At 35.5% G+C, this 19,115-nt stretch overlaps 3 protein-coding genes across 6 annotated transcripts; 1 reads left to right on the top strand and 2 right to left on the bottom strand.

The window, feature by feature from the left end:
* Positions 1-453: 453 nt before the first annotated feature.
* On the top strand, positions 454-4,128 carry LOC111920550 (pathogenesis-related homeodomain protein). The gene is made up of 9 exons (XM_023916133.3): positions 454-782; positions 1,153-1,537; positions 1,620-1,785; positions 1,867-1,990; positions 2,111-2,223; positions 2,304-2,840; positions 2,972-3,250; positions 3,342-3,431; positions 3,536-4,128. The coding sequence occupies exons 2-9, from the start codon at positions 1,182-1,184 to the stop codon at positions 3,923-3,925; spliced, it is 2,055 nt and encodes a 684-aa protein (XP_023771901.1). The 5' UTR covers positions 454-782; positions 1,153-1,181; the 3' UTR covers positions 3,926-4,128.
* A 6,219-nt stretch (positions 4,129-10,347) lies between these two features.
* Positions 10,348-11,769, bottom strand: LOC111920549 (uncharacterized). 4 transcript variants are annotated; one of them, XR_002859925.3, is made up of 4 exons: positions 11,524-11,769; positions 11,294-11,437; positions 10,975-11,044; positions 10,348-10,568 (listed from the first exon to the last, which is right to left on the bottom strand). XR_002859925.3 is itself a non-coding variant. In XM_023916131.3 (4 exons), exons 1-3 carry the CDS (start codon positions 11,667-11,669, stop codon positions 11,022-11,024), a joined length of 279 nt encoding a protein of 92 aa, XP_023771899.1. In that variant the 5' UTR covers positions 11,670-11,769; the 3' UTR covers positions 10,348-10,568; positions 10,975-11,021. The 4 variants fall into 4 exon arrangements, 3 of the variants coding, with proteins under 3 accessions (XP_023771899.1, XP_023771898.1, XP_023771900.1); XM_023916131.3 differs by having other exon boundaries at positions 11,328-11,437; XM_023916130.3 differs by lacking the exon at positions 10,975-11,044.
* Positions 11,770-12,024: 255 nt separating this feature from the next.
* Positions 12,025-16,268, bottom strand: LOC111920548 (alpha-L-fucosidase 2). Its single transcript, XM_023916128.3, has 10 exons — positions 15,930-16,268; positions 15,652-15,797; positions 14,742-15,574; positions 14,520-14,652; positions 14,283-14,441; positions 13,667-13,891; positions 13,477-13,578; positions 13,239-13,374; positions 12,809-13,004; positions 12,025-12,511 (listed from the first exon to the last, which is right to left on the bottom strand). The coding sequence occupies exons 1-10, from the start codon at positions 16,162-16,164 to the stop codon at positions 12,178-12,180; spliced, it is 2,499 nt and encodes an 832-aa protein (XP_023771896.1). The 5' UTR covers positions 16,165-16,268; the 3' UTR covers positions 12,025-12,177.
* Positions 16,269-19,115: the final 2,847 nt, after the last annotated feature.

The following is a 19,115-nucleotide window of genomic DNA, read 5'->3' as shown; positions in this document are numbered from 1 at the left end:
CAAAAACAACCTTTCAAGGTCGCTTCAATTATTTCGATTTCATGTCATGTGGGCCTTGCGTTCAGACTCATCATGAGTCGTACATAAATTATGTTGTTGCATTAAACTAAAAGTTTTGAGTCAAGATGGTTTGGTTATCAGACTAAACTTATGCCCTAGATATATACTACTCTGGGCCTTAGCCCATCTCGTTCAATTATATATGATATGAACTACTTAGTTGGAATTAGGGAATTATTGTCAAAGATGGTTGATCTTGATTAAAACAGGAGATCACACATTTACAATATGGTTTGGTTGAAATATTGAAGGATTATGCTTGCTTCTTTCCGAGTGAAAGTGAAATCAAAATTGGTGTTTAAAATAAATCGACATATACCTAAAATAACAAAGATGCCTATAGATAATGTGGCTAGTTTATTTATACATGTATGTATGTATGTTTATTTATTTGTTTATTTTTAGGGGTGGAGGGAGTGACACAAGACTTTGAAAAGAGTAAAAAGAGGAGAGGGGGAAGAGATTGGAGGGAAAGGGAAAATATATCGCGCGCAGGTGATGCGAAAACAGCGCTCTCTCTTTCATCACCATATCGAATTTTGGTCACTCACAATCAACATCTAAACCCATTAGCGGCGGAGAGTCCATATCGGAACCACATACCCACCACTACCACCGACTTACCTTCTCTCTTTCAAAAAAACTCTCTCACTTCCAAAACCCTAGATTCTTTCATACGCCAAATTGCTTCATCTCAAGATCTGTTTCTCTTATTCAACGAGGTAAGCTGCTGCACTCATATTCACTCATATCTTATGTCTACGTAGAAATGTATATGCTCATCTTGTTGAATTGCTCGACTTTCTTGGTTTAAATAGCTGATGTTTAATGTAAAACTTTGGGAGCTTGAATCAATCGCACACTTTTCATCTGGGATTTTCTGGAATGAATGCATTTTCACCCCCATTTGTTGGAAACAAGCTAGATAAAGGAGAAGAAACTGGATTTTTTTTATGAGATCTGTTGGTTTTCATTGAAGTTTAATCAAGGAAAAAAAAAGATTATATAATGCTTGCGTTTCATGATATGCAATATCTATATTTCGTTTAATCTTAAGGCTCTTTTTGATTATTGACATGCCATTTTGAACAGAGTTATCGTCAAATAGCATAATATCAAACATGGCAAATCACAAGAGTAATGAAGTGGTCAATGGAACTCCAACTCAAGGAGATGTAAGCAAGGAATCAGGTCAGAAGAAAGGGCAAACAAGAAAAAAAGAAAAAATCGGTACTCACACTCCAAGGGTATTAAGGACAAGATCGCAAGAGAAACCTAAAGCTCCTGAATCAGTAGATCCTTCTCCACAAGATCAAACAAGCACAGAAAAGAAGAGAAAGAAGATAAAGAAGATAAAAAAGGATCAAAATGACGAATTCTCAAAAATAAGAGCACATTTAAGATATTTACTACAGAAAATGAGCTATGAACAACTCTTCATTGATGCTTATGTTGGCGAAGGGTGGAAAGGCCAAAGGTTTTACATTGTGATTTGTTCTTCCATTTTCAAAAAAAAAAACAAGATTATTTATATCTGTTTTTTGTTTTGTGACAAACAGTTTAGAGAAAATAAGACCAGAGAAGGAGCTTCAACGTGCTAAATCAGATATTAATCGTTTCAAATTGAGAATAAGAGATCTTTTTCAAAAGATTGATAAATCATGTGAAGAAGGAAGGTTTCCAGATACTTTATATGATTCTGATGGGCTAATCGACAGTGAAGATGTAAGAGATTCTTGTAACTTTTAACTTTTTATTATTATTACTTTTAATCTTTTATCTTATTGTTATTAATATTTTTGGCAGATATTTTGTGCAAAATGTGCACAAACAGAAGTGAAACTTGACAATGATATTATTCTTTGTGATGGATTTTGTGATCGTGGATTTCATCAATTTTGCTTGGATCCACCTTTATTGAAAGAACAAGGTAGCATCTCAATTTCACATCCTTAATTTTTACAAAAAATAAAAAACACATTTTTTAACATTAATTAATACATAAAGAGCTTTATAACCAATCATTTATTATCATCTCTTTGGTATACAGTTCCTCCTGGTGATGAAGGGTGGCTTTGCCCTGCTTGTGATTGCAAGGTTGACTGTGTTGACTTGTTAAATGATTCCATGGGGACAGATTTGTCCATCAATGATACCTGGGAGGTCAGTTTGGTCATTTTTAAAAAAATATTCCTTTTGGGTTTTTACAAAAATCTTGATTTTCATATCTTTGATAACTGCAGAAGGTCTTCCCTGAAACTGCAGTATCTGGGGATAACTTAAATGACATTTCAGGGCTTCCCTCTGATGATTCTGAAGATGACGATTATAACCCTGATGCTCCACAGGTAGCAGAAGACGAGGTGGATGTAGAGGATCCAAGCTCTGATGAGTCTGATGACTCTGATTTCTCTTCTGCATCTGAGGATTTGGGAGCTATAGCAAATAATAATAACAATAATAATAATAATGAAGAACAGTATTTAGGGCTTCCTTCTGATGATTCAGAAGATGATGATTTTAATCCTGATAAAGCAGATTCAGATGATGATGATGATGATGATCATAAGGCCAAAAGTTCTGGATCAGATTTTACATCTGATTCAGAGGATCTTGGTGACATCAGTAAGAATGAAGTGACATCAGCTGAAGTTGTTAAAGAGTCTGTAGTATCTGAAAAAGATGAAGAAATCTTGAAAACAGATATGGAAAATGACGATTCTGCCCCTATAACTGCAAGGAGACATGTTCAGAGATTGGACTACAAAAAGCTGCATGATGTAAGAGCATGTTTCTTTTCCTTCTCTGAATGGAGAAATGACGGTTTTACCCCTGTTGGTTTCTTTCTTGCACTGAATGAGCTGTTTAAGTATAATCAAATCAAATGACCATTTTACCCTTGTATATACAGGAGGCATATGGGAATGTTTCATCGGATTCAAGCGATGAGGATTTTTCTGATTCTGAAGGGCCAAAGAGACGGAAGAATACTAAAGAGGCAAAGGGTGAAGACTTGAATAAAAAACAGAAAGAAAGCGACTCTACTACCCCTGTAAGAAAAAATGGTAAGAAGGTAGATGTTGAGGGCAAAAATGGTACTTCAGCACGTAAGGGTTCTTCTGCAGCTGGTTCTGGTGATAAAAGTGGTGCTAAATCATCAAATAAAAAACTTGGGGAAGCTGTTACTAAGGTATCTTCATAATTCTTGTAACAAAATACTATTTAATATTATTTACAATCATATATATGTTTTTTAATTCCAATTTATTCTTCTTATGCAGAGACTCTATGAAATATTCAAGGAAAACAAATACCCTAACCGAAATATCAAAGAAAATCTAATGAAAGAATTGAATCTCACTCTGAATCAGGTTATAATCTTTTGTATTATTTATATAATTTGATGACAATATTTCTTTTATTTCATGTATAGTTTATAATATTTTGTGTATTATTAATAAATATTACTTGACAGGTCAGCAAGTGGTTTGAAAATGCTCGTAGGAGTTCTAAGCACCCTGAACAGCACAAAAGTGGAGTAAGTACCCCAACCCCGGGCCCCACACCAGAAAAGTCAACAGCCAAGCAAGTGAATCTGAAAAAGTCAACAACCAAGCAAGAGAATGTGGAAAAGTCAACAACCAAGCAAGAGAATGGAGAAAAGTCAACAGCCAAGCAAGAGAATGGGGAGAAGTCAACAACCAAGCAAGAGAATGGGGAAAAGTCAACGCCCATAAAATCTAGTAAGAGAAAAGCAAAGGGGGATAATGAGGACATGAATTTGAAAGATGCTAATTCATCTCCACTGGATTTATCGAGTCAAAGTGCTCGGAGAAGTGGTAGGGTTCGTGCTAAAAGAGTGTGATTAATATAAAATGTGAAATTTAATCACATTTTATGAAATATTGATTTAATGTGATGGTGGATTTTAAGGCCTAATTTGGTGTTGTTTTCGTGGTTGTTGTAGCGGTTTTTGTAAGAACTTATGTGATGACAAAGAAAGTTGGACATTTTTTTGTTGAGATACAAATTTGCGGATTAATGAATTTATTCGATGTATCTTTACTATATTGTGGTTAGTTTTGTAGACATGAAATGTTCCATGTATGTTTTGGTTCTTGTTTTATCTTGAGTAACGAATTTGTTTGATAAAATTGAACTATTAATGAATTTATTCGATGTATCTTTACTATATTATGGTTAGTTTTGTAGACATGAAATGTTCCATGTATGTTTTGGTTCTTGTTTTATCTTACTTGAGTAACGAATTTGTTTGATAAAATTGAACTATTTAGTGTTGAATGATTCAAACTTCTTAATGGCTAAGAGAAGGTTGTATCAAATATTTTGAATGTTGACTGATTTAGGTGCTAATCCATGTTTGTGACTTGGATTTGAGTTTGGGATTGTTGTATCAAATGTGTTATGCGCTGAATGGTGACTATTCATTTCGGGTTATTACACAACCGCTAAAACTCAATGTTTTAAAAACCGGTTTTTTAGTTGAACCGGTATGGTGATCAGTTCCCGGTTCAAGCGGTTTAACCGGTTCGACCGCCGGGTGAACCGGTTTCTATATTTTTCATGTTTTTTTTTTTCTATTTTCCTACACAAATACATATAGAAATTATGAATTTGATGTTTACAAGTTCAAACATTAAAAATACACATAAAAATAAATTGTAGATGAATCCAAACACATTAAAATAACACATAACCATAAGTTTTAGTATTTTATATCAATCCATATACGTCAAAATGAAAAATTAATAAAGTATAATACCCAAACGAAATATAGTTTTTGATGAATACAAACACATCAAATGAATTTATAATATTTACCATATGTTTTTATTTAAAGAAAACTAAATAGATTTGAAAAAAATCACCAAAGTTTATTATGTAAATGGTTATTTTTCATGTGTTTTTATTCGATTTAACCGGTTCAACCGGTTTATTTTGACCAGTTCAACCGGTTTTTTCTAAAAACCGTCCGGTTCAATCCGGTTCAGAAATCAATGTAAAACCGTTGAATCGTTCCTTCTCCCGGTTCCCGGTCCAACCGGTTCGACCGGCCGGTTCAAACCGGTTTTTAAAACATTGCTAAAACTAGTAGTAGTTTTGGCCCTTTGGGATTGTGTGACATCCCCAAAATCTCGGCCAGAAAAGACCGATTTTCATTTATGCTTTTAAATAATTTCAGAGTAAATCCTTTTGATTTGAAAAAGTTGCGGAATTTGTTCCCAAAACAAAACATGATAAAATAATATTTATCAAAGCATTTCATCAAGAGATGCATTTCATTATATAATCAAAACTCGGGATGTCATGTTCCGATACAGACCATAAAGCATAAACGATAACATTACAAGTCATTCAACAAATATATACATATACAGACTTGTAAACAAAACAACAAGATGATCCATCCATCTTACGCCCTTGTGCCACTTCCTGTAATACAAATAAAACTGAGTGGGTCAGGCTTGGGAGCCTGGTGAGCATATAGGGTTTTCAACCCACAATAAATTAATTATATTTAATTTCACCAACCAATCACTATCCCGATTACCCATTCCCGTTATCCTCACTTTACGTCCCCAAAATAACATCTATCTCAAGGGACCTAATCTAGGATTTTCATCGGGACGGACATCACTGCGAAGGGGTTTCCTCAACAATAGATATCCTAAAGGCAACCATGAGGGGGATAGAGTACACCGGTGAACACATCGTTCACAACACCTACAGGTTATGAACCTGCTAGCGTTCCACTGGATTGTCTAGAAAGAGTCCGTGGTCGTTATCCATACTCCGCTGAATAACTTGATCAACAACAACAACAACAACATCGAGGCCTCTCATCTGTTTATTACACACCAACTATCTACCCATGTTCTACCCAACATATTAGTAGATAAAATATATACTTTCATACATAGTTTGAAACCTGTATATCATTTTCATTCAATATATATCCCACACAACAGATGAGGCATACCCACGTAACACGTATTTCATAGAAAGCAATTCAGATCTATGAGATGGAAGAGGGTGAACATACATTCACACACATAACAACAAATTCTACACATAACACGTATTTCGTATAAAATACTTCATAATCATGCGTTAGAAGAAAGTAACTACACACTCACACATATAAACAACAATATACTTAATACACTCGAACCATACTTGTATTATTATCGTGTTTATGAAAGGTAGTATACACTCACTTGATCAGAAGATGATCGGACAACACTACGACTTGCAGAAGTAGTAATCCTCAGCAGATCTGGAAGATCTCTACAAAAATCAAACTTCTCGCGGGCAGAGCTTCGGCTCGGGAACCGCACTTCTTGGGATCTTCAGGATCTCGGGACTTGCCTCGGGGCTCGAGAATAATACCGGGGCTTCGGGGTATTTCTGGCATGCAAAACGATGCAAAGCGGGAGAGAGAAGAGAAGAAATTGGCAAAAGACTCGGCTGCCTTCGGATCCTATTTATAGGAGGCTGGAGCCTCAGAGTACGCGGGGCGTACTGGCCTCCGAAGTCGTCACTACATGCGTCATCCGAAGTGTCGACACTCTTCGGAGTACGCGGGGCGTACTCGCGTACGCGGGGCGTACGTCGTATCGGACTGGTGACTCCCCCTTCGGATAATGCCGGATTTTTCAATTAAAAATAAATACAATTTATTTATCAAACTTCGGAAATTCATATCTTCTTCATACGAACTCCGTTTTCGACGTTCTCTATATCCACGCGAAGGTGAGACTACACTCTACAACTTTCGTTTAGACTCTGTTGGCTAATTTCGACTTTATTTTTATTATTTATTTTTAATAGGCCGCGACAGAAACTTTCGTTATAAATTCATAACTTCTTCTTTTGACGTCCGTTCTCGCCTAACTTTTTATCGCTTCGATACCAACAACGAGACCTTCGATCCTCGTTTAGAATGCTTCAGCTAAAAACCGCTCGATCTCAAATCGAGTATTTCGGGCTGCACACCGCTAAGCCGAAACTTCAATAAATCATAACTTCCTCATACGAAGTCAGATTTGGGCGTTCTATATATATTTGGAAACCTCGTTTCAACTACTACAACATTATCCAAAGATATTAAGTTTATTTTACACTTAAATTTTGACGCTTATTTTTTATTCTTAATTAATCAGACCACATAATTAAGCAATTAAGCACAAAACACATAATACTCAAATAATACATTCTTATTATTTCAAAACGGGTTACAAAGGTTAACCTAGACTATTACATTGCTAAAAATGGCAAGCCCGGAAACACAGGCGTTACAGATTGAGGTGTTGATCCTTATCCATGACTTGGATTTGAGTTCAAATGCATCAATGATGAGTAAATGATATAGGAATGGCATTCAATTTAGTAACTCAATGCATCAATGATGAGTAATGGAAATAGGAATGACATTCAATTTAATAAGGAAGATCGAGTTTATATGTATATATGTTGGAAAGAAAATCAATGATTTTAGATATCTAATATGGTATGAGGGTGAATGTCTAGTGCTTCGTGGGCTCACAACACATATCATACATGCATTTTAAGGTTTCATATCGAGACACGTTGTAACACTCTAAATTTTCAAATAAAAATTTCATTTTTAAATCCACACAAAACACAGTTTAACACTTCTCATACTTAATTTATAAAATTGTTTCAAACACAAGACATAAGATTGTCAAATATCCTAGAATCCTCAAAACACAAATCAACTAGCTCGTGTGTACAATCAAGTCGGCGCATTCCCGCGATCCTGAGATATACTTGAAACACATTTCACACAACAATGTAAGCACAAAACTTAGTGAGTTCCCCAAAATACCACACACAATAATTAGCCTCTCATGGCTATAACTCGATAAGGACCCTCCGGTCATGCGTCTCAGTGAAGACCCTCCGGTCTCACGGCTCGGGTTGGACCCTCCAGTCCTGTATCTCAGTGAGGACCCTCCGGTCCTATCTCAATAAATGCACAGAATAATATACAACATGAATCATAAAGAAAGAATGCATAATATCACATATCTCAGTATAAGCACATAAGACCCTCTGGTCATTAACACAGATAAGACCCTCCGGTCGCATAGTAATTACCTCTCTGGTAAGTATAATGAGAAGACTCACCTCGTAAGTAAAGCAAGTATGTCTCGTACTTAACTGTCGGTCTAGACTCCGCCTACATATGTCATAATAATCTCTAATTAACAATTTATAATAACTCCTCCAAAGATGTTGAGCTAACTCCTTTACTAATTCTCAGAAAGGGTGAAAGACCATTTTACCCTTCCATGGTCTCCAAGGTCCACAACTTGACCAAACCCTAAAAGTCAATGGAAGTCAACACTTAAGTCAACAGTCCATGTTGACCCAACTCGTCGAGTGCATCTACGCGACTTGTCGAGTTCCTTCTGTTCTCAGAAAAATCGGGAAAATTCGTCTCAACTCGCCGAGTTGTCTCACCAACTCGTCGAGTTTGTATAGTGTTCAAAATATCGGGGAAAACCCTAACTAACTCGTCGAGTTCCTTCAGCCCATTCACTCATTTAGACGCTTTTAAGTGAGACTAAGGCCTCAAACTCTAGATCTACCCTTCTAGGGCTGAGATACCACGTAAAGCTGCAAGCTTTACGTCCATGTATGGCATTTAGGGGTTAACTTTGCCAAAACAAAACTCAACAAAGGGTTTAAGGCATGGAAGGTTGCCAAAGCTTGATAAAGCTTGAGTCTTTAGGCCTAAGGGGCCTAGTAGTGTCCAGATCTGAAGTCTTAGCTTCAAAGCATGCTCAAACAATTAAATGATTCAAGAAGAAGCTAAAAATGACCATAAACTCTCTAATGGAGAGATCTAACAAACAAGTGATTAAGGTTATGACTTTTTACCTCCAAATGGATGTTACAACCGAATGGATGTCGAATCCAAAGACTCCTTCTTGTTCCAAGCCCCTTTACTCTTCAAGTTTCTTCAAGGAATGCACTAAAACACACACTCTTAGCCTTAAACACTCTCAAAATGGAAGATAGCTCGATTAGGGTTTGTCTCAGGGTGATAAGGTGATGAGGGAGGAGGGGTAAAGGACTTAAGGTTCTTTAAATAGGGTGCAAACCCTGAAAATTAGGGTTTTCACACTCAACTCCAACTCGTCGAGTTGATTCCAAAGTTCACGCGGCCATCTCAATCTCTACTCGACGAGTTGGGGCCTCCAACTCGTCTAGTTGCCCTGTTAAAATGAATATAAAACACTTTAAATTTATACATGGGAGTCGGGATGTTACACACGTTCCATACATAACTATGTTTTTGAAGTATTTATAGAAATAACGTATGTTTGAATCTTATAAACAAATGTTTAATGATCAAAAGGCCTAAATTCAAGTACGCTTAGTATAAACTTGTAGGAAATTAAACCAAAAATGTTAAGCACCTAAATGGCATTTTCTTCAAAACAATTGGTACATCCCATTTGCACTATTCAAACATCAAGTGCGTTGATGAAATATAGAACATCAAAACTTATATAACAAATGAATGAGGTAAATGGAAGGTAAGATGTATGCAACATTCACCCAAAGATGGAAAGACTGCGTTGCGTTAAAGATGACCTCCTACATATAAGAACAAGCCACAATGATAAATAATATAGGATGGGGATATAAGTGAAAGTAGCAATAAAAATTAAATAGATATGAGACAAATGTATAAATGTAAATATTGCAAGAAAAATACAAAGAAAATAAAAAGATAACGTACCTACACTACTCGGCCATACATGTCATGTTATCGGGAAGAGCAAACTCTTTCAAACCCTTTTTATATCCCAACTACCTTATAAGGAGCTTGGCATCGGTGGGTTGGGTTGATACGATATTTTCGAATCATTTATATAAATAGTTCAACTCGTTTAATTCATTTAAGTAAATATGTTGGGTTGGAATTTTCAACCCGTTGACACGTTTAAATATAATATACATTCTTATTCTATATTTCATTAAATATTAATTTTCACTTATAATATTGTATTATGTCTAAAAAAGAAAACCCTAATTTTAATTTCTAAAACTTTGGACATTGGTGTTGTATCAAGACTTTAGCCGTGAGGTTACAAACTCTAATCTCATTCTCATTCATGATCACGTGAAAATGGATGTGGTAAGTGCCTTTGAGTATATGAATATAAATTTGATCAAATCCTTCAATCATAAACAATACAATTGCAAACATAAAACAACTAAGAAACATGGTTTAAAAATCCAAATATAAATGAACATTAACTAAAATAATATACATGAAATGTCTCAAAAAAACCAATCCTTAGGTTGCCCAAAGGGTGAAAAAAGATGTAAAAACATCTAAATCTTATTAAATGTTCCAATTCCAAACACAAAAACTGCTCCATCCAATGAATCCACTTACTATCAATGCCTCTTAAAAAGCTTTGCTTAACCAATCACCACTCAAGTACCTGCATCAGAAAAATTTCCAAACCAGTTTTTATGTTTGAAAAAAGCATTTCAATATCATATAAAAAACTATGGTTTTCAACTTCTAATAATCAAAGAAAACTCAATAAGCATGCTAGATACCAAAAAGCATATAGCATTAATGCACCATTCTTTGAAGTTAACCAGATAAAAAAAAATGCAGATATTTATAAAAATCACAAACAAGATTCAAACTTATTTGGAAAGTTGTACAAAAACAAGGCTCAAAACTTCAAATTTCAAATAAAACTGCTACTTAAAACATTGGTTTCTTCCCAAGTTGATCTAACATCTGTTATAAGTTATAAAGATTCTGTCTTTGTTGGAAAGTTGTGTTATGAAGTTACAGAAAAGATTAAAAGGTAACAAAAAAAATGAGAAACCTACAATGTTGTATGTCTGTAGTGCCTTTTGATGCTTGAAATTGCTTGAAATCACCCATCTTTTCCATTCAATCCTACCAATAATCAAACAAATCCCAATCCCATTGTTTCTTATGTTAAAAAGAATTTAAATTTGAAAACACACATTACTCAAGCAGTCTAACAGCAAGAATCAGACAGCTAATTTACCTATATGCCTATAAACTAATGAAGAAAGACTGATTTCAAAATTGGGAATAGTGATTTCATTCAGGCAAATTTGAGTGAAGAAGAAGATGATGATAAGTGTTTGATGCGTGTCCTAGAAACAGCAAAAAACTCACTACTAGCGATCCTGACAAGAGCGGCAGAAGGTACCATGAGACAGCTCGCAGAACGCGCGCACATTGACAGTGAGGTGAGACGTCAGCCGAGCTCCGGCAACCATCGGCATCAGAGATTGAGCACATCCTAATTCTCCCAAGGTCCTACAACAAAAATTAAATCGAATTGAGAAATGACAACACTGAGAGAAGAGATATACGAGATTTAAGAAATTGGGTTAAGGAAATACCTAGGGTTACGGAGGCGGCTGGAGTGGACGCGGGGAGCGGAAACCTGAGGAGGACGGAGGCGAGGGAGGGGCGGCGGAGTAGAGCGGAAAGATGAATTTCTTGTGGCGGACATCAATGTCCTGGAGATCGAACCACGCCATGCCATTTCTCTGAGAATCACACGAAGAGATCTTGCGAATGCCACAAGGGTTTTAGCTTCACGATTCGTAGGGTTTCTCTTTCTCCTTTTCGCTTACCTAAATTAGTAGAGACTAGAGAATACATATTTTGAGTAAATTACAAAAGTCATCCCTACGGTATTGTTTTTTATCAATATAGACCCTAACTTTAATTTTTTGTCTTTTTTTCTTTCTTCAAAAATCTCTAGTTATGGTTTTCGATGACATTTTGTTTGAAAAATTAGCTGATAAATGAAAAATGTCGTTTTGATAAAACCACTAAGAAATGTAAAATGTCATTACATGAAAAATATAAAATGACATAAAGATAATGATTCAATATTATAAGACAAATACGTAATTTATTTTATTAAATTAAATGAAATCTCTTACATCCCATATCATACGAGGAAGAATACAAAAACCTCATCAAAATGTTATTACACGTGGCCAAGTAATCGAGTACAAATTCAAAAAAACTAAAGATTAAATGAATCAAAACAAAGATGTTGTCTTTATGCATCTTAGCTTCTTATCAAACGTGTATACTTTCCCAAATGTCATTTTAGCCATGATTGTACTTCCTCCATAATGCACTCTTTTTGTACAATTCTGATTCTTTAAACCTTCTAATTTGTTGCTTTTGGATAACCAAATACCAAATTGATGAAGATCACCTTCCTTCCATGAGATACTAACTGTTACATTCCCACGTGCTTTCAACCCTTTGACCGAACCCTTTGACCATTTGTCTCTAGGAAGTGCAGGAAGCAAGTACAAATCCTTCATCGTGCTCTGAACAAGCATCTCAGCTATCGCTGCACAAAATCTAACACCAACAAGGGCATTTACGTCTTTTTACATAGACTAGATATCAACAATGAGTTCCTACTTCCTATCTGTGTATGGATAAAGTCGCTAAATGGGTAATGATGTATGTCTATCAGGACAAAATGTTGTATACATAAGATTTGTTGTTTCTTTTTTAGATTGAATAAACCGTCTGAATGAGAGTAAATGACCATTTTACCCTTATATTCCAAAAAAACAAGTTTTATGATATTCATAAACTTTAAGGTGGGTGGAACAAAGAAGGGTGTAAAATGTAAATTCAGATTGTGCTTACCCGAAATTGGCATCAATTTGGAAAGGGGGGTGGGCTGTGAACAAATTACTATAAAGCCCTCCTTCATAATCACTTTCATGATCAGGGTCAACCAAGTCAAACAAGTGTTTGACCATTCGGTATGCATGTTCGCTGTTGTGAAGCCGGGCCCACAAAGCTGCTTTCCATGTAGTTGACCATCCGGGACCCTCCTCGCCTGTCACACAAGACCATTTTTTTTTTAAACTTTGACTTTTGAGGTCAAAAGGACTACTATTGACTTCTAAATATATACAAAATATTTTTGACATTCAGAATAAAGTTGAAATCTAAACTAAACTCTATGATATAGGCTACAAATACAATCATATTAGGATTTTATAGTTGAGATATTCATGTCAAATTTTTACTTTGAAAAGTACATTGTTTGACTTCCAAAAGTCAAAATTACCTCTCTTGACAAGAGTATAGTCTGCAGCTTTACAAAGATCCGGAGTTTTCTCAACAGTTATTGTGTGCCCAGGAAAAAGTCCATATAGATGTGACACATGGCGATGATGCACTTCTGGATCTTCAAAATCTTGCGCCTGTTCCCATTTCAAAATTTTAATAAGAAGTTCTGATGGAATCTCGTGCATTAGTGTAAAAAAAATCAAAAATGGAAAAAGAAAAACAAAATAATCATTTACCCATTCAAGAATGGAACCATCCCTAGCAATTTTGGTTGGGTTGAGTCGTGGTTGAGCTTTAAGAACTCTTTGAATCAAATCACTTTTTTCTTTACCCAAAACCTGTTGATTTTTAGATTTTCTTTTTTGTTATTTTCAAAAGACACGAAATACAAAGAATTTGTAATGTGGATTATTAATTTATTATTACCTCGGAAGCAGAAACAATGGCGATGAATACTTCTTTTATGATTGACATGTCCATTGTTGTTGAATAGCTTACACTTGCAGGCTTACCATCGGGTGCAATAAACATATGTTCTGGAGAAGTTGATGGATTTGTTTCAAGATAACCTCCTTTCCCTTCAATTAACCAATCCAAAAGAAATAATGTGCATCCTTCTAGTAATGGGTACGCTTTCTTTTCTAGAAATTCCTATTTATTTGATACATGTTAGCATTCAAATGACATAAAAGAATGTACTGCGTTTGACATGACATGACACAACAGGAAGTGCTACATTTGTGTTTGACACGCCATGACATGACAAGATCACATCACATGACACAATATAACATAAGATGATCACGTTATAAGTTGTACAACGCTTGACATGACATAACAGTTTGTATTGCGTTTGACATGACATATCCGAATAGATTGTATTGTGTTTGATATGACAACATGACTATTCAGGTTGTACTGCGTTTTGACATGCATTGGACTTGTATTGAGACTCGGACCAAAAAAGATAATGCTCCTTTCGTGTATAACAAACAAACTTAACGTATGTAAAATGTGAAGTAGACTAAAAGCATAATCTTACTTTGTTCATTGTATACGTATAATGCTCCCATAAATGGGCACAAAGCCAAGCTCCACCCATGGGCCATAGAGCCCACACAGCCTCACCTCGATCGGGGGATGTTTTGGCCCAAATATCAGAAACTTGATGTGTAACCCACCCATTGGCCCCATAATTCACCTATCACACAAAAAATCATTACAAAAAAACAACAATTAACTCAAAAAAAATGCCACAAAATGAAGAAAAGCGTCTCACTTTTGCAGTTTTACTTCCATTGACCGATAAAGATGATATGTAGTCAAACAACGGTTCTTGACATTCATGCAAATTGCACGAAAGTGAAGGCCAATAATTCATTTGAAGATTAATGTTCAAGTGAGGAGCACCACTACATAATAAATTCACAAGATATTTCAATAACATAACTTTAAAAGATATTAAATTTAATTTTGCAGTATTTTAAGTTTAACAACTTACTCCCAAGCGGGTTCGACTTTATTATTCCATATTCCCTGCAAATTAGCCGGTTGTGTACCAGGTCGTGAACATGATATTAACAAATAACGCCCGTATTGAAATAAAAGCTCAATCAAAGAAGGATCTTCATCTGTTTTAAAAGATTTGACCCTTTCAGAAGTCGCGACATTTTGTTCATTATTCAAGCTTGAAAGCTCAATGGAGACACGATGAAATAGTTTTTGATAATCATCGACATGGCGAGCATAAAGTTCTGAATACGAATAGTTCTTTAATGATTCCAATGTGTTTAAAGATTCAGAAACTGGATCACGTTTTGAATCTTTAGGGTTTGTAAATGGGCTTTCAAATGAAGACGATGCTACTAAAAGTAACACAACTGAGTCACACCCCTCGACTTTAAGCTTCTTTTCATCTAGAACACTTATGATGCTCTTGTCACCATTAATTTGCAAATCAAGAATCGCGGAAAACTTTATTCCTTCGGGGTTTTCATCATTTTTAGCAAAAAGTGTCGGTGGTTTTCTTTTACCAGGACATGATCCTTCCATTATAATCTGGTTTTGATCGTTTACATAGGAATGATGATGGAGCTTGCTGTTGAGAAATACAGTGAATGATAAAGATCCGGATTTGCTTCCGGAGATTTTTGAAACGATAACTTGATCTGGGTATGAAGCAAAATGTTCCCTTGTGAATTCAACTTCGCCTATAGAGTATTTGACTTTTACTGTGGATGTATCTAAATCAAGCTCTCTTTGATACGTTTTATCATCGTAGGCAGCAAGATCGTCGGAAAATTCTAGGTTTATATCGCCCAGAAGTTGGTAAACCTTCATTATTACGAGAAAGAGAGATTAGATGAACGCATATGGTCGTTTACACTAAGAAATATAGTCGAAAAGCATACGTCAGAGGGATCGCCGGACAATTTGACGGCGGCGGTAGTAGCTTCGGGGTATTTTCCGTCATCGACGAGCTTTCTGACCTCCGACAATGCTGTCGGAGCATCTGGGTTCGTGTAGTCTCCGGGAACCCCTGTCCACAGCGTGTCATCTTGAACAACAACAAGAATCCATTAAATCATCAATGACATTTCAAGATTGAAGAAAATGTTCAACTTTAAATGGTAAAACCTAAAAATCCTTGAATTCCTTAAATGGGTAGTTTTAAAAAAGAAAAATTTACCATTAAGATTGATGGTTTCAGTGGTGACACCACCCCAGACCATAGCACCAAGGCGGCCATTGCCGATGGGGATAGCATCAGTCCAGTGCTTAGCTTCACCATTGAAAATCACCTTCAAAGCTTTCTTCTCTGTTTCATTCGAGCTGCTTGAAGATGATGATGATGATGATGGATTCCACAAATCTTTATCTAAAACTGGTTTAACCATGACCCATTCTTCATCACTGTCTTCCATTTTCACTCAAGCCTACCAAAAAGCTTATTTTTTTTCTTCAATTGCAGAACCTACTCCCTGTTTTCTCTCTCTAGTTCTGTGTCTACCTAAATGTGTGTGTAGTATTGTTGACCCGACCCGGGAAAGAGGACGACCCATGAGTAAATGCTGTAAGAAGAAGACAAGAAAGGGGATTAAGGAGGGTGGGTCCGTGAAGAGTAATTTCTTGATGAAATTTAGGTTACTGTGTCTCTGTGTGTGTATGTGCAATGGGCCCTTTTCTGTGTCGGTGTTCGCTGTTGGGAAGAGTACCAGTCAAGTGGTTTCTTGATCTTACTCCTGTTTGCGTTATCAATGGAGATTCCTATAATAATCTCTTTGACACGTTTAAGCTAAAAGCCTAAAACTAAGAAAAACATCATTTTAGGTTCAATTTAACTTATCCCAAAATGTAACAACGTGAGTGTTATAAAATAGAATTAAGATGCAAATCTTTCAAATAAAGAACTCATTCTTACCCAATAACTTTTTTTATATATAAAAATTTGTGTATTAAATATTATATTGTATAATTATATAAAATTTATATAGAGAAAAAAAGTATTATGTACCAATTACTTTAATTCTGTAAAGTGGTTTGAAATATATTGCTATTTTAGCAATTGAACCTTGATTGATTTAAGATATAAAATTTGAATAAATGGCATCATATATTTTTATAAACGTTAAAGGGATTAAAAAAGGTTAAGTTGTACCGGTAATCAGATAAAATATCACTGTTGAAATGTTGAAAAGTAAAGTTATGTATTTGACTCTTACTCACCAAACTATTTTTCGGCATAATTAGTCACGAACTTACAATTTTCCTATCAATTAAACTAGTATGTTAGTTTTAAATTATTCCCCTATTAACTAGCTTATGTGAGAGACATGTAAGGGGAGTTGATATGTCATTGGACTACTATCGCCACATCAAATTCGGTTAAGACTCCACTACATCATATCCGTCGACAATTTATGTAATTCTGCCTCTAGTTAATTCGGTCATTTAGTTTTATCGAGGAGAACTTTAATTTTTTAAAAACATACTAATAATGGTGCCATCTAAACGATTTCAAAGAAAAGAGCGCCATATGGTTGAGTATATCAAAAATATTGCACATTCGTTCTCTTTAGGGTTTTTCTGAGCCCCAACTTACAATTGCAAGTGAGGGTAAAGACCTGTCAGAATTGAACTGGTTTTCGGTAGCTGTAACGGGACTCGAAGATAATGATAATGATTTTGAAACCCTAACAATCGTTAATTCAAACACAGATAATTGGAGTTCACATCCTCAATTGAAGTGCCTCTGGAAAGGGTGCACGATGGAGGATACAATATCATCAACTTCGATTAAGAAGAAGGCGAACAATTTGTTTTCTGTTGTGGTTGTAGATGATGATGACATTGACGATTTTTTTTGGAACGACAAATCTAACTCACTCCTACTAAACTACTCATAACACCACCTATGTCCCAAACATGACTTGAACCTTCGACCTCAATGAGGGAGGACACCTCATACCGTTGGGCTAGAAGCCCTTTAGTATTGAGGACTTCTCTTCACCGGAGGATAACCATAAGATCTTATTCAATTTGTTAATTACATTAGTTTAAATGCATGGATTTGAAAGTGGGCATAAGATCATCGATTTAAGAAAATTGGATGTTTGCGATTTGTGGCAACATAATGGCTTGAATCTAGTAGTCAAGTACATTTCTTAATCCCTAAAGAAATCACATGTCTGAATCGAAATTGAAATCCAAATAGACCTAATCTTAGATCTGCTTTACTTCATTATCATATTTAGATCGTCGTGATGTTAGATTTCTAGGAAAATATTTTAATGAGAAGATTTCTTTATGTTATGTATATTGCTAACTACAGATGAACATCTTTCAACACATAATCAGGAAAGCAAAAATAAAATTTCTTAGATGATCCAAAGTCAGTAATCAAAACGTGAGCATGCGGTGACATGGTGACAGTTGTCCAATGCCAAATCAACTTCCCTTACACGCTAGCCTGCAACGTAGCTTAGTTAATGGGGAAATGATTTAAAACTCATGATAATGGCTTATTTACAGGAAAATTTCAAGTTTAATGACTAATTGGGCAAAACAATAGTTCGGTGACCAAATCGACTCAAAGACATAACTTTATTGTGCCACAATGACATTTTCCCTGGTAATTATTAAACTGCCTTTTGCGTGATGAGCTATGATTTCAACTATAAACTCTAGCATTTGAAAAAATGTTGGCACTATTGATAAGAGCACATCACGCTACAGGACAATGTTAGCAACATTTAAAGTATTATTGTCGCGATGAATAGTTATTGGCATGGGGTTGAAAAATACATACATACCCATTCTCTCTCTCTCTCTCTCTCTCTATATATATATATATATATATATATATATATATATATATAACCCTCAACGCAACATCCACAACTAAGCCTCACACATCACGTTACCATTTCATCCCAACCACTGCCACCATACACACACCCTACACAATCTATAATTGTTTTCACACTCTTATCTCTCTTTCTCTCTCTCTCTCTCTCTCTCTCTCTCTCTCGTTTGGTGCTCTTGGAAAAAGAACCCTACACCATTTGTGCTTCCAATGTCGCCGCCTATTGCTTCTTACCTCACCATCGAGCGTAAATGGTGGTGATATCAAGGGCATACACATATTTCATTCCTTAATTTGCAGTTATGTTTCTTGGATCTTTGGGGACTCTATTTTTGCCTCTCACATACCACACATTGATTTTCACCGAAACAAAAGAAGCAAAATCTTTAAACATGGTTGAAGACTTAAGCACAAAAGAGCGACTAATAACTGTCTCTCCACATTCTTATATTTTAGTTATTTTTTTGTGACATCACCTCGTGACCTTTTAAAACCTTTTATTTATGCTTA

This window comes from Lactuca sativa, chromosome 9 (assembly GCF_002870075.4).
Source record: "Lactuca sativa cultivar Salinas chromosome 9, Lsat_Salinas_v11, whole genome shotgun sequence".
NCBI classification, from domain to species: Eukaryota; Viridiplantae; Streptophyta; class Magnoliopsida; order Asterales; family Asteraceae; genus Lactuca; species Lactuca sativa.
This window is presented reverse-complemented; position numbering and strand designations above follow the sequence as displayed.

Bases quoted from the DNA above. Each gene is read 5' to 3' on its own strand.
- LOC111920550 (XM_023916133.3), top strand. From the start codon at position 1,182: ATGGCAAATCACAAGAGTAATGAAGTGGTCAATGGAACTCCAACTCAA. The intron at 2,224-2,303 runs GTCAGTTTGGTC...TGATAACTGCAG, and splicing joins CCATCAATGATACCTGGGAG to AAGGTCTTCCCTGAAACTGC. The intron at 2,841-2,971 runs GTAAGAGCATGT...TTGTATATACAG, and splicing joins ACTACAAAAAGCTGCATGAT to GAGGCATATGGGAATGTTTC.
- LOC111920549 (XM_023916130.3), bottom strand. From the start codon at position 11,669: ATGGCATGGCGTGGTTCGATCTCCAGGACATTGATGTCCGCCACAAGA. The intron at 11,438-11,523 runs GTATTTCCTTAA...TTTTTGTTGTAG, and splicing joins AGCCGCCTCCGTAACCCTAG to GACCTTGGGAGAATTAGGAT.
- LOC111920548 (XM_023916128.3), bottom strand. From the start codon at position 16,164: ATGGAAGACAGTGATGAAGAATGGGTCATGGTTAAACCAGTTTTAGAT. The intron at 13,005-13,238 runs GTAATTTTGACT...CTTGTGTGACAG, and splicing joins CTATACTCTTGTCAAGAGAG to GCGAGGAGGGTCCCGGATGG. The intron at 12,512-12,808 runs GTAAGCACAATC...TGTTGGTGTTAG, and splicing joins CAAATTGATGCCAATTTCGG to ATTTTGTGCAGCGATAGCTG.